The sequence below is a fragment of the Pollicipes pollicipes genome, unplaced genomic scaffold (genome assembly GCF_011947565.3).
Source record: "Pollicipes pollicipes isolate AB1234 unplaced genomic scaffold, Ppol_2.1 Scaffold_1600;HRSCAF=1878_pilon_pilon_pilon, whole genome shotgun sequence".
Classification (NCBI taxonomy): domain Eukaryota; kingdom Metazoa; phylum Arthropoda; class Thecostraca; order Pollicipedomorpha; family Pollicipedidae; genus Pollicipes; species Pollicipes pollicipes.
In genome coordinates this window covers 6641017-6655014 of record NW_023595962.1, presented here as the reverse complement: position 1 = coordinate 6655014, position 13998 = coordinate 6641017, and the positions used below count along the sequence as shown (strand labels likewise).

Here is a 13998-nt window from a genome sequence, read left to right as displayed (position 1 = left end):
CAAGAGCGGTGACTGTGTCCGTGCTCAATGTCACGGCAATGCAACTTTGTATACCCTCCGTTAGCTTTACATAAGCAACGCACCTGAAGGAATGGCGGAAATCGGCGCTTATGGTGTAACTCTAGGCCTTTGTTTCAGATACTGTTCTCTTGTGTTGTGAATACTGCAAGTTCGAACGTTCCGATCAAGATGGTGTCTCTGAGCAAGTAAAATGCCAGCACCAAGACACGCTTAGCTCGGCCTTTCCGGATGAACGCAACGTTTCAAACAAACACTGCGTTCAGAGTCAGAGTGAAAAGTCTGACCGCTCGATGAAGTCAACATTTTGCGACACTTTGTTCGAGCGAAGCGATACCCTCGCGTTGGATGTTCGGATCCACACAGGCCAAAAGCCGACTGATCACGGTAACCACGCCGACAGCAAGCCGCTCATGTGTAAAGTCTGTGGGAAGGTATTGGGATGCCGTTGTATTTTGGCCGAACGCAGTCGGACGCACACTGGTGAAAAGCTTTCCAATTGCGAGATCTGTGGAAAGGCGTTCAGTCGGCATGGCAATCTCGCTAACCACCTCCGGACTCACACAGGTGAGAAACCGCTCAGTCGTGAGGCCTCTGGGAAAGCGCTCGGTCAACATGGGGGCCGCACTCACCACCTTCGCGCTGGCACAGGTGAAAAACCGTTCAGGTGTGAGGTCTGTGAGGGAGCGTTCCGTTTCCATGGGAACCTTACTCGCCACCTCCGGACTCACAAACGCAAAAAACCGTTGAGTTGTGAGTTCTGCGGGAAAACGTTCAATCATCGTGGGAGCCTCACTCGCCATCTCCGGACTCACACAGGTGAAACACCATTTAGTTGCGAGGTCTGTGGGAAATCGTTTAATCGACGTTGGTGCCTCACTCACCACCTCCGGACTCACACAGGTGAAAAACCGTTCAGTTGCAAGGTCTGTGGGAACACGTTCAGTCAACAAGGGAGCCTCACTCGTCACCTGCGGACTCACACAGGTGAAAAACCGTTCGGTTGTGAGGTCTGTGGCAGAGCGTTCGGTTACCGTGGGGAGCTCACTTGCCATCTGCGAACTCACTCAGGTGAGAGACCATTTAGTTGTGAGGTCTGTGGGAAATCGTTCAGTCGATATTGGTACCTTCCTTACCACCTCCGGACTCACACAGGTGAAAAACCGTTCGGTTGTAAGGTCTGTGGGAAAGCGTTCAGTCAGCAAGGGAGCCTTACTCGCCACCTCAGGATTCACACAGGTGACAAACCTTTCAGTTGTGAGGTCTGTGGGAAGGCCTTCAATCAGGTATGGATCCTAACAAGACATCTTGGAACACACCGCTGAGAAACCGATGAGTTGTCATGTCTGTGTGAAGGCGTTCAGTACCCATGGAAACCTTATGATGCACATTCGAAGACATGCCAGCTAGAAAATGGTGGAGCTTTACGGTGCACGTCAGTTCCCATTGGTGAAAAATTATCTAGCTATCATAACGCGCGATTTGATATACGGCCAGCGTAACCCCTGGAATGTATCACCAAATCAACTTCTGAACGGCACAATATAGCCGGCTAAAATTTTCTACACTTGTAGTAAACTGAATAGCCGATTTTTGGGTGCCGAAAATTTAGTCGCACTTTGTAAGGTCGCTTCCCTGACAGGTCAAAGTAAGGCTGCGGACGTTATGGAACACAGCTCCCTGGGAATCGTTTTATCCTATGCAACAGCGGAGTGTTAAACGACAGCGTACATCTCAGACGGTTTTGTTGAATACTGTAACTGAATTTGGATTACGACTTATTCCATTGGCCTTAGATCAGATAAGGTCGGGTGCGAGGCGAAAACCAGTTTCGTTTTTTTATTTTTCGAGTTTTTTATTACAGGAAGGCGATTAAAGATGTTGACCATTACCAGGTCTGGAAAGTCACTGACCTGGAATGATCCCACTCAAACTTGTTTTTAGGAGCATACCTCGTAGCCTAATCGTTGATGCTACTTGATATTTAAAAGTCAAAAGACGATTGCAAGCTTCTGTTTACTTATTTTGTAAAGGACGAATAAATGTATTGACTTGGAAATAGCATTCCATTTTTGCCAGCAAAATTATCCAGGTTGAAAGTAGTAACATGGGGAGGTCTGAGAGAACTTTCGACACCGCTAATGAGTTTCGCCTTTTTAACCTTATCATGCAGGCCCTATCTGTGTGGGGGAATTTAGTACCTCATTCCCTTAGTTATTGTGGTTTCAGCGGGCAAATCGACCCCTCCCCCACCGAAATGACGTCTTTTTGACGTCATTCTAGCCGCACTAGGGTCATTGACGGAAAACTTGTTGCTACGAGTGATATGCACGCTCACATTCGTGTCCACTTATTTTAGAACGCTGCCCGTGGAGCTTGTCATAACGTATGTCTGTGGAAAGTTTCGATCTCGGTGACGTGAAGGACGTAGATATTGTGAAATATGTGGATGCAGTGAAGTATGGAGTCATTTTGAAATATATAGGTATTGTGAATTATGTAGATGTTTTGAAAAAGATGAATTTGAATCAAGTGTTCCGATCAAGATGGTCTCACGGAGCACGTAAAATGCCAGCCGCAAGAGAAGTTGGTTGGCTCGGCCTTGCCGGACGAAAAGATCGTTTCAAGCAAGCAATGTGTTCAACCTCACCCGATACGTCCGACCGCTCGATGAAGTCGTTCAGGTGTCATGTGTACGCAATATGTTGCCCACGCGAAGCCATATCCTCACGTTGCATGTCTGAATCCACACAGGCCAGAAGCCAACTGACCACGTTTGGAACCATATAGGACGCAAGCCGTTCAGCTGTAGCCGGTGGGATGTTACGGAGACGTAGTTTGATCAGAAGTGGTTGAACGCACGGAGGTGAAAACCGGTTCAGATTCGAGGTCTGTGGGAAAGCGTTAAGATAACGTAGGAGCCCAGCTATTCATCTCCTAAAGACCTACACTTGTCTAGTCTCTTAGCAACGCGCCCGCGAAAATGTGCAAACTGGTTCGGGAAAACCATTTCAAGGCGCCGAAGCATCCATGACACCATAACAGCATTAGTGAGTTTCCGCCATTCTATTGGCCATGCGGTGATCCATGCCAACAAATTGTAAGACTCAAATGCTAATAAAAAAAATGTAGGGGGATCACCATAAAGGGGGCTTTTGTCAACCCTATGTTCCTCCTAGCAAGGCTCTGGCTACCCCCTGCGTACACCCAGAAACAGATCACGTCATTGTGGACGACGAAATACCCGCTCGTGGAATTTCGGCTGCCCAGGACAGGCAACGTTGAAATGGACGAATTACCTTGGGAAGCTGGAAAGCCTTATTTCTCGAATGACATAGATGAGTCGGATAGGCAAGCGTGTGCATCAGTGAGAAACAGCTCTAGATGCATATCTAGAATAGCAGTCATTACAATAAAGAGTGATAACCTCCATCTTTACCTCCCCCTCTCCGGGTCCTCGGGCTTGTTTTCCAGAAAAGTTCTTGAGGTACGCCCTGAGATTGCCCCCCCCCCCCCCACACTTTTTGAAACGTTCCTACACCTATGAACACACATAATGACTTGAAACAATAATAAACAAACGTTAAAGTCGCTAGTTACTCACTCTTCGCGGACGCGTCCCTGGCACTTCGTGGCCTGATCACATGCTGAGAGGCGCCACAATAGCCGCCCACCGCCAATCACCCCGCGGCACCATGAACGCCATCACGAGCGCCATCTCACGCCACCATCTCGCTCACAAGAACGGCGCTCTTTGTTTTGTGCGCCATCTACCACTGAAGCGATGTCATCCCACAGCGGCGATCTTGGAGGACAGGTCCAGGTGAAGCACATGTAGCTCCCGCATGGTCCGATCTAGGCCCTAGGTGGGCTGTTTTTTGGACCCAGTTACCTGCCCGTGATATGCCCACGTGGGACTGAAATGGGCAGCCAAGACTGCCCCATGTGGGTGTCCATCTCTGACCCACATGCAGTCTGGTGGGACAGGCTGACTAGGCTTTGAACACGTGGGGCGGACTCTGCGTGGAGGCTGCTGAGATCACAAGGGAAGCCGTGTTCGGACTGTGCACCCGAAACCTCATTTTGTAATACCGTGACAACAATTTCGGCTCAGAACCAACGCATCGCTGGCTATCCGGTCAAGCTGATCTGGAATTGTAGGTCCAGGATCCAAGGCGGTTTAGACTCCAGGCTGGCCTGGCTGGAAGGCGCTAGCACCCGCGGGTGGATAGCTCAGAAACTTGCGACATCAAAGGCGCAGGCGCAGTAAGCCTTACTGCATGAACCGGACCTGCTGAAGGACCCCACATGCAGACGTGCGAACGATGCAGTTGCAGGGAAGGCTAATTCTTTCGAATCTGCACCGAGAACACTTCTTGTAAAATGGTGTCTTTCGACAGCGTCGACATCTCTGCAGCTTAAAAATAGGTATTCGATTCAGAGTTTATATGCCTATATTCTATTTGCATGCTGCTGTAAAGCCGTTGCTTCGCCAGGCGAAGTCCGCGCAGCGCCCATCGGGTAAATACTCCAATGACGTCATGCTCCGAATCAGTGAATTTGTCTGTACAATCATCGGACGGTTTCACCACCCTTACTCCCACCTGGTTATGGGAGGGCGATTTCGAAACGTCCCTAGCGAAACGATATCGCCTTAGCGAAGCTTTTGTAGCCAACGACCAGCAACATTATTTTCTGATGGGTGAGTGTGCGTTTGATATATCCTGGAATACAGGGCCTTCAGACATATTTTCATCCACATGGCGGGAAGGCTAGGATGCCGGTGCTGGGATGTGGTGATTGGCATGCACGTGTAGGTGTGTAGAATTTCTGTTATGGTAGGTAGGTGCTTAATTATGGTGGTCATGCCCAGCAAACATGCCATTTTTGCATCTTGATTGTATTTCTTTATGTCTTACTTTTCATGCCTGCCATTACAAATTGATTTCAGCTAGTCTGAATTCTAGATGTGAACAACACTTTAAAATATCCATCTTAGATGAAGATATCAGGTGTAGCAGAAGCATGATGGAACAAATTTTAGCGCATGCACACTATTAGTCACTGTCAAAATTTTGTTTCTAAGTTAGAATCAATCTATCCTCATTGCCTATGTGCAATGAAAAGTGGAAAATGTTGGAAAAAATGTGACACCATGGAAAAAGTTGTACAAAATGTGACAGGGAATATAAGTGAAGGTTTTGCATATTTGACCTGGCCTGAATATGAAAACCAGGGGAGTTGGGTTTGCCATGCATAATCATAGTAAGCAAATGATGGGGTGTAGGATTGTACAGAATCTAACTGGATCTAACAGGGTCTGTATAATATTTCTTTGGTAAGGTGTGGATTTTTTGCATGTGCATGCTGCCTGATGGCGTTTTAGGTCTTTGACTTTTGGGCATGTTCCAGTCATTCTTCTTTCCATTTCAAAGTTCCTACCAATTAATCTGATTGTTCCCATGGCTCATCCACTGATGTCCTGGTTTCTTGGAGTTTGGCTCTAACCTACTAAACCTCATACAAAATAAACAGTGTTGTTTATGTTTGCAGGACACTGTTGTGGTGACAAGTGGTGCAGTTCATTCAGTACAACTCTGCGAAGCCTGTAATGATATCCAGTTTTAACACATGCTTGGGTGACTGGCCAGATACCCTTTGCTAGGGTGGGGGTGAATTTTACCCCCTGAGATCTCAGGACCTAAGGGAGCTAGGGACACCAAATTCATAGGGTGGGTTGGCCTGTACTTGACTCACTCAAGTTCAAGTTTGAGGTTCTTAGGCCAAGATGTTCAGGTCAAATAAGGCCAAACAAGGTCAAATTCCAGGTTGGTCTCTGAAGTGCCCTCATAACTTAGATAAATGTTTCTAAGGAAAAGGTCACATGCTGACTTAAGGTCAGTGGCCTTGTTTGACCTTTTGAAGGTCATTGTAACACAAATCATACAAGACTGCTCTGAATTTTGCACTTGAATACACAACAAAGGTAACACCAGGCAATGTGTTTCTAAAGACAAATGTTGACCTGGGTCATTTTAGGTCAATGACCTTTTCTGACATCTAAGAAGACCATGGAAAGTGTATTGTGTGTTTCCTGCCATCAGTAAATTTGAAATGAGCACTAGCAACTATCTCATACAGCAAGCCCTAGAGCAATAAAACAGGTTGGTTTTGACCTTACTCTGACCTTATAAAAAAGTACTGGATGTGTTCAGAACACATGGTTATTATGCATAGTACTTTTGCCGCAACAATGTGGGCCGCCTTGAGCCATCGGTGGATACGTCGGTTGCCGTCTGCCGCCCGCGCCGGCCGTGGACCACCATGCAGTATTCCGACAAAAACTTGACTTTTCAGAAATCAGACTGATAGAAAAACATTTTGATGCCAAAACACACACCATGAATGGCCATAGAATACCGAACCATTCGGCGCGATCGCACGTTCCAGAAAGATATCTTTAAAAACCTCGGAAGTGGGGGGAGGGGGGAGGGGGATGGTTAGAGTGCATCGTCCCCTCATTAGCAGGGTCAGGGTTGATGCAATTTATGTGAATCCATATAAAAGTCTGCGATTCTTTATACGACATGGATGTGTCTAAAAGCATTTATTTCGCCATCTCGCTTACATATAAATGGAAGGTTTCACGTTTGAGGATACTGAAACAAGCACCAGATAAGATGAAACAAGCTCATTTGTAACTATATGTATGTATGCTTTTCTTAACTGGTATGCTTCTCGTAACTGGCGAAGACTGCTCAAGACAGTACAATTCGCTGTTTAGTAAATGCGTCCCTCAGTGTGTCATGGTTTGGTTACGTCATGGTACTTCGCTCAAAATTGATTGAGTGGCCGCATGTCGGAGCGGTGTTTGAGGGGGCCCCAAGAGAGGCCGAAGGGTCTCTCAAGACCAAAGATCAAGGGCCCGATGGTATGACTGAAGGGTCCGAACGGCTGGCTGTTCGTCACAGCGAACCCCGCCCGCGGGGCCATGATCTTGAATGATCTCTTGCATCGATAGGGACCCCTGAGATAGAGCGTTCCTGTATTTCGGCCAGAGATCACAAACAACGAACAGTCTGCTGCGTGTTGATCCGAGATCAGGGGGCCCATTTCCCAAGCAGGAACAGTGTCGGGCCGCGATTTATATTGGTCGCGCCCCTTTATCGCTCAGGGACCCACAGTGCCTAACAAGGCTTTCTGTGTTAACAAGGGGCCTCAAATCGGCCAGGGGAAGATTGGCTCAACAGGGACGGGGGTGGGAGCCCCAATGGCAAAGTGTCTATTGCGTTGGTCGGGGCTCTGAGAATTGGAAGAAGCATGAGAACTTATGATGAGTGCCCACATGGGGGTAATAGAAAAATCATATGCCAATCATGGTCTCAGTGCGGAGCGGTGGGCCCTCCAATCTTCCAGCATGGGCCCCGTTAAACCCAACCGGGGTCTTTGTGCCAATTATTTGATGACCTGCGTCGAACAGGGATGTTGTGGCGTCGATGATGGTTCATGCGTCGATCCGAAGTCAACTGCGCGGGTAGAAGGTCGCCATGTCAGGGAGTGGACCAATGTGATGTTACGTATCCGTCTGAGAGCCTCCGAATCCGCTGGGGGATGCCGCCCCGTGTCGCCGGAATGACGGAAGGAAAATATACCGCGGTGGGATGGAATGCTGCTTCAGTCCTTCACCGGGAACGAGTGTTCCCCGTAAAATGGTGATGAATGGATTCCTTTATCGGAAAGAAATAAGTAGTCTCATTAGCGTTGAATGGAGGGGGTCGAAATGAGTTCGGCGCGCACAGGGCCATCCCATGTTTCCCTGAAAACGTTCATGATATTGCGCAATCGACGAGCGAAACAAATATGCTGGAAAGGTACCATTGCGGCGTCTGAGACACCGAAGATACGGGGTTCGGTTTCCCGCGGTGCCCGCCGTTTCCGGCTGGGTGAGAGGCTTGCGGCGCCACATGGCCCAAGCAGCTGGTGCGTCACAAAGCCCCAATGGCGCGCCCGTAATCTCGGGGAGTAGTATAGCGGTGGCTTGGGTCGCAGTTTTCGTAAAACCGAACGGCGTTGGCCACTGCAAATAACCCCGGGGGCGAGCGCCGAGCCTGTGATGACCTGGCCATGTTAATACGAAATGTTACCCATTTTGGTTTGAAATCTACATTCACGGAATCCTTGCTGTCTGTCTACAACCCAGATGGAAATTCTGACAAAGTTTTTGAGCTCTATTTGTTTAAAAAGAGTTCACTTAGTCATTGTAACGATAAGAGCACCGGCAATGTATGTTATGCAGTCATTTAACGCCTACATTTGCACTTTATTTACTATAAACTCAAGGCAGAAAGGATCTTGGGGTAGTGTCTGGCCTATATTCCACTTATGGAAGGTAAGAATGTGTAACGTGTATGTGTATATATGAAAGGCATGTCCGCAAAAGCAACATAATAATAATGCGTCGCCCCAACATCTCTGCACAACAACACAGTCCTTTTTGCGGTTCTTTCATTGTGTCCACGGACTGACTGTGGGTAATGCTGTTTTTTATTTTCCTTTTTGTCAGACACTTATGATATCAAGCCTGATCCGTTGGCATTGTCGGCTACAGATGAGCATCAACTGAAAGGAAGAAATGGCTGCTTATCTACCACGGCAGGTATGAATTTTTAAGTGTCCGTTGATGCGACGATTGCTCCGCGTTGATGTAACGGTTCGCGCGGACGCACTTTAGCGACGAAAAGTCATTGCGATATTGGTCTTCCCCGAACATTATCTGCCCATTGAGGGGACAGAATGTGTGTCTAGTTCATATGGCGTCCTAAATGGCTGGTCGTCTTCAAGTTAGGCGGTACGAAACAGGTTGCAGCCGTTCGCGTGCGCCTAGCACAATATCGAAAGGATTTCAAGTCTTCAAAAGTTAATTGCTATGGTGTGATTGAAATGACCTTGAAAGTGGCTCTTAGCTCCGCCGCTAGCTCCTCCATGGGAATGACCCATCTGTTTCTCAGCCTGGAGTTTCCACTTTTGCAGGGCAGCTTTCCTTCGAATCAAGCATCATTTGGCCGCTGTCTGACGGGGTACTCACGTAACCGCGTGGTCTGTCTGGAGTGTGGACCAAAATAACAACCACCCGATGGGTGTGTCTTTTGGCAGACATGGCATTAAGACTGGGTTCCGGAGCAGGTGTATTCTTTCCTTTTTCGAGTGAGATGTTTAACACAAGTACTTTAGGATAACGTCCAGTCGAAATGTGTGGTAAAAATCCGCTTAAACCGGCCGTCGCAATGTTCCAGGCGTCGGACAGAAGAATATAAGCGGAATGCTGGTTTTGAAACGTTTATGTGTGCTGAACACGACGCAACACGCATACTACATTACCATCTGGTAACAACTCTGTCATCGACCTCTCCGCATGCATTTCAGAACTCGCAATTTGCATTTCTTGGGAGGTGGACCACGGTCCAGGTGGAGGTGACCACTTCCCCCTCCGGCTGACATTAAGATAAGACAAGAGGGAGAAGATTTCCACTGAGTGCAGCATGGCTATCGCAATAAGGGCGGGGCAAGAGGGCAGCTCCGGCACAGACTCCAAGTTAGAAAATCAAACGCTTGTTTATCTGTCGGAATAACCTTGATGCGTCAGTATCGCGCCGTCAGTGTGACAGATCGACGTCTGACCGACGTCTACCGTGATTTTCGGAGCCATGATGTTTTGAAGTAAGATGGTAAGATGTTCTGGAAATGTTGCTGTTTTATTGCCATCCCGTATTGGTAGCTGACGCTTCAAGAGTAAATTTTGGGCTAACTTTAAGCTGTATTTGTGTGTAAAAGGTTAGCTTATATTTAGAGTGAATTTAATTAATGTCTGAGATATTAATCACCTCGATAATCATGGAACAGGAGTATTGTGATGACGTCTCATCATCTTCAGTATATAATGATTATGATAACGATGGTGCTGGTGGCTTGCAGTATGCTGGCACAGCTGCATATCCCAACATATCTGCACAGCAACGCCGTTCTGCCGATTCTTTTCACTGTGAGGACGACGGATCTCCTTTTTCCACGCTCTCTATCCGCCTGCCCCCCCCCCCCCCCCCCCCTTCCTCCCCCATTAGTCACCTGCCTCCTGGTATTAAAGTCTCCTGTGCATTTCCAGGCGGATCAGAGGAAAAATAGTTGAGTGCCCCGTAGTTGTTATGAAAAGAAGGGGAAAATTTCGTTTTTTTCTTACCTTTTATAAAAGTGGACTCGTACAATACGTTAATAGAACAGGACTTCAGGACCTGGCTAGGCTTAAAATTAACCTGGCTATGATTAATGGCTACCCTCTCCTCTTTAAGACATGCCAATATTTATATGTTTTCATGCTGTATTCCCTGTGCTAACGGAACTGTTGACCCTAGAGCCATTTTGGCTGTCGCTCACTCCGAATACTTCTGCAGGTCCCGATGTCAAGCCTGATATCAAGCCAGATCCGCTGACACTCTCGCCTGCACAAGTGGATGCCTTCAGCGCGGTCGGTGGCTCGGCTGGGATATTAGGTACGAATTCAGATGAGGTTTTGAAAAGCGGTCGTACGGATCGGCATCAGTATCACCGTGAAGGAGAACTACGCACTATCTTTGGTGTGGCGAACGGAACGTGGTCAGGGATGAAAACTTCCTGTTGCTCGGGTCGTACGCAGTCAGACCAGTACATTTGCGTTCGTAATCCACCATTTGCTTGCATTTATCATGAAGGCAGAGGCGGTCTCTCACTCCCCAAGAAAGTCCAGTCCAGTCCAGCAGAAATGGCTGCAAAACATGTGGCACACATGATGATTTGTGGTCATCTATGATGCTACTTTTTCAGACGCTCCCCATGATATTAAGCCCGATCCTTTGGCATTGTCGGCTTCAGATGAGGATCTACTGAAGGCAGCTAATGGCTTCTCATCTCGCACGGCAGGTATACGTCCTTGACATAGTCCGTTGATGCGGCGACTGCTATCCGTTGATGTCACGATTCGTGCTGACGTACTCCAGCTACAAATAAGTAATTGTCAAAGTTGTCTTGACCCATGATGTAGCATGGCCATTGAGGACGTCCAGTTGGTTCGATTGTATGGTTTCATGCGTCTCTGGTCGGCGAGAAATGAGGCGGCGCGAAAAAGTGCGCCGAGCTCGATTTTGAAAACATTGAAGTCTTCAAAAGGTCGTTATTCTGAAGTGGCTGGAATTTTCCTGAAAATGCTCTTAGTTTGGTCGCTAGCTCTTCCACTGGAATGAACCATCTATTTCTAAGCCTGGAGTTGCCACTACTACAAGGCAGCCTACCCCAATCAATTTCCGCGGGATCGGTCTGAAGCATGAGCCCCAAGTAGCAACAACCCGGTGTGTATGCCTTTTTAGCGGGGATGGTATTAACACTTGGTCCCTGAACAGGTGTGTTGCTTTCTTTCTTCGAGTTTGATGATTAACAACTTCTTTACGATAAGGTATAAGAACGCTGCAATTGCAACAGTGCACACTTAAAAGAATTTCTGAGCCAAGAAAAGTATCCGTCCTTCCATACGAGAGTTGAGTCTGCAGGTTGCATCGTAGCGACATGAATGGTATGTTATTTCTTTAAGATTCTGCAACCGTGTTTTAAAGAGCACTGTGCGACATGTGACCACGCAACCGGTAAAAACATTGAGGTTGAATTTGGTACAAGAGGGCGCAGTCACCTCTATGAAGGGTGCAATTTTTTCAAGACGCTGTGGATGTCACGTGCAGATGTCACGTGATGTCACGTGTCACGTGTCACGTGGATGTTCGTGCTCGATGTCACGGCAATGCAACGTTGCATGCCCTCCATTAGCTTTACGTTAGCAGTGCGCCTGAAGTAATGGCGAAAGTCGGCGCTCTTGATCTACCGCCACGCCTGTGTTTTCAGATGCTGTTCTCTTTTGTTGTGAGTACCGCAAGTTCGAACGTTCCTATCAAGATGGTGTCTCAGAGCAAGACAAATGCCAGCACCAAGACAAGTCGCTTGGCTCAGCCCTTCCGGATCATCGAATCGTTTCAAACAAACATTGCGCTCAAAGTCAGACTGAAGAGTCTGACCGCTCGATGAAGTCAACATTTTGCAACATTTTATTGGAGCGAAGCGATACCCTCGTGTTGCATGTTCGAATCCACACAGACCGGAAGCCAAATGATCAGGGGAACCAGGCTAACAGCAAGCCGCTCAGTTGTAAAGTCTGTGGGAAGTTACTGAGATGCCGTCGTAGTTTTACCGAACATAGTCGGACGCACACTGGTGAAAAGCTTTCCAATTGTGAGATCTGTGGGAAGCTGTTCAGTCGACCTGGGCACCTTAATCGGCACCTCCGTACTCACACAGGTGAAAATCCGCTCAGGTGTGAGGTCTGTGGAAGGCGCTCAGTCGGCATCAAACCCTGGAAAACCACCTCCGCACTCACACGGGTGAAAAACCGTTTAGTTGTGAGGTCTGTGGGAAAGCGTTCGGTCAGTTTGGAAGCCTTACTCGCCACCTCCGGACTCACACAGGTGAAAAACCGTTTAGTTGTGAGGTCTGTGGGAAGGCGTTCAGTCGACCTCGAACCCTGGATAACCACCTCCGTACTCACACTGGTGAAAAACCGTTTAGTTGTGAGGTCTGTGGGAAGGCGTTCAGTCAACTTGAAAGCCTTAATAAGCACTTGCGTACTCACAGAGGTGAAAAAACCGTTCAGATGTGAGGTCTGTGGGAAGGCGTTCAGTCAACATGGAACCCTTAATAGGCACTTCCGTACTCACACAGGTGAAAAACCGTTCAGTTGTAATGTGTGTGGAAAGGCTTTCAGTCAACAATGGGGTCTTACTTGCCACGTCCGTACTCACACAAGTGAAAAGCCGTTCAGGTGTGAGGTCTGTGGGAAGGTTTTCAGGCTGCATGCCAACTTGACTAACCACTTTCGGATCCACACAAATGAAAAACCGTTCAGTTGTAAGATCTGTGAAAAGGCTTTCAGTCTACATTGGGGCCTTACTTGCCACCTCCGGACTCACACAGGTGAAAAACCGTTCAGATGTGAGGTCTGTGGGAAGGCGTTCAGTCAACATGGGTACCTTACTCACCACCTCCGTACTCACACAGGTGAAAAACCGTTCACGTGTGAGGTCTGTGGGAAGGCGTTCAGTCGACATGGAATTCTTTATAACCACCTCCGTACTCACACAGGTAGGGCGCCGTTCAAGTGTGAAGTCTGTGATATGGCCTTTATGCAACGTTGGGGCCTTACTTGCCACCTTCGGACTCACACAGGTGAAAAGTCGTTTAGTTGTGAGATCTGTGGGAAGGCGTTTATTCAACGTGGGGACCTTACTCGCCACCTCCGTACTCACACAGTTGAAAAACCGTTCAGATGTGAGTTCTGTGGAAAAGCATTCAGTCAACATGAAAGCCTTAATAAGCACTTGCGTACTCACACAGGTGAAAAACCGTTCAGATGTGAGGTCTGTGGGAGGGCGTTCAGTCAACATGAAACCCTTAATAAGCACTTCCGTACTCACACAGGTGAAAAACCGTTCAGATGTGAGGTCTGTGGGAAGGCGTTCAGTCAACATGGAACCCTTGATAGGCACTTCCGTACTCACACAGGTGAAAAAACCGTTCAGTTGTAATGTGTGTGGAAAGGCTTTCAGTCAAACAATGGGGTCTTACTTGCCACCTCCGTACTCACACAAATAAAAAGCCGTTCAGGTGTGAGGTCTGTGGGAAGGCGTTCAGTCGCCACGGAACCCTTAATATTCACCTCCGTAATCACACAGGAGAGGCGCCGTTTAGTGTGAAGTTTGTGACAAGTCGTTCATTCAGATAGGGATTGTGACGAAGCATCTACGGACACGCGCACCGGTGGGAGACCGTTGTGTTCATGTCTGTGGTAAGGCGTTCAGTACCAATAGGAATCTTACGGTGCACATTCGGAGCCATACCAGTTAGAAACCATTC

At 47.9% G+C, this 13998-nt stretch overlaps 2 protein-coding genes across 15 annotated transcripts in view; both read left to right on the top strand.

The window, feature by feature from the left end:
* LOC119094508 (zinc finger protein OZF) overlaps window positions 1-2516 on the top strand; it is a 10199-nt gene extending 7683 nt beyond the window's left edge. For all 14 annotated transcript variants that reach the window (XM_037217654.1, XM_037217632.1, XM_037217625.1 and 11 more), the window contains one exon: window positions 139-2516. In XM_037217654.1, coding sequence (XP_037073549.1) covers window positions 139-1343 — 1205 coding nt within the window. In that variant the 3' untranslated portion in view covers window positions 1344-2516. The remainder of the gene's footprint in view (window positions 1-138) is intronic.
* Window positions 2517-4631: 2115 nt separating this feature from the next.
* LOC119093194 (zinc finger protein 260) lies at window positions 4632-13670 on the top strand. The gene is made up of 4 exons (XM_037216111.1): window positions 4632-4720; window positions 10464-10562; window positions 10873-10968; window positions 11938-13670. The coding sequence occupies exons 1-4, from the start codon at window positions 4717-4719 to the stop codon at window positions 13668-13670; spliced, it is 1932 nt and encodes a 643-aa protein (XP_037072006.1). The 5' UTR covers window positions 4632-4716.
* The last annotated feature ends 328 nt before the right edge of the window (window positions 13671-13998 follow it).

Bases quoted from the DNA above. Each gene is read 5' to 3' on its own strand.
- LOC119093194 (XM_037216111.1), top strand. The intron at 10,563-10,872 runs GTACGAATTCAG...CTACTTTTTCAG, and splicing joins TGGCTCGGCTGGGATATTAG to ACGCTCCCCATGATATTAAG. The intron at 10,969-11,937 runs GTATACGTCCTT...CTGTGTTTTCAG, and splicing joins CTTCTCATCTCGCACGGCAG to ATGCTGTTCTCTTTTGTTGT.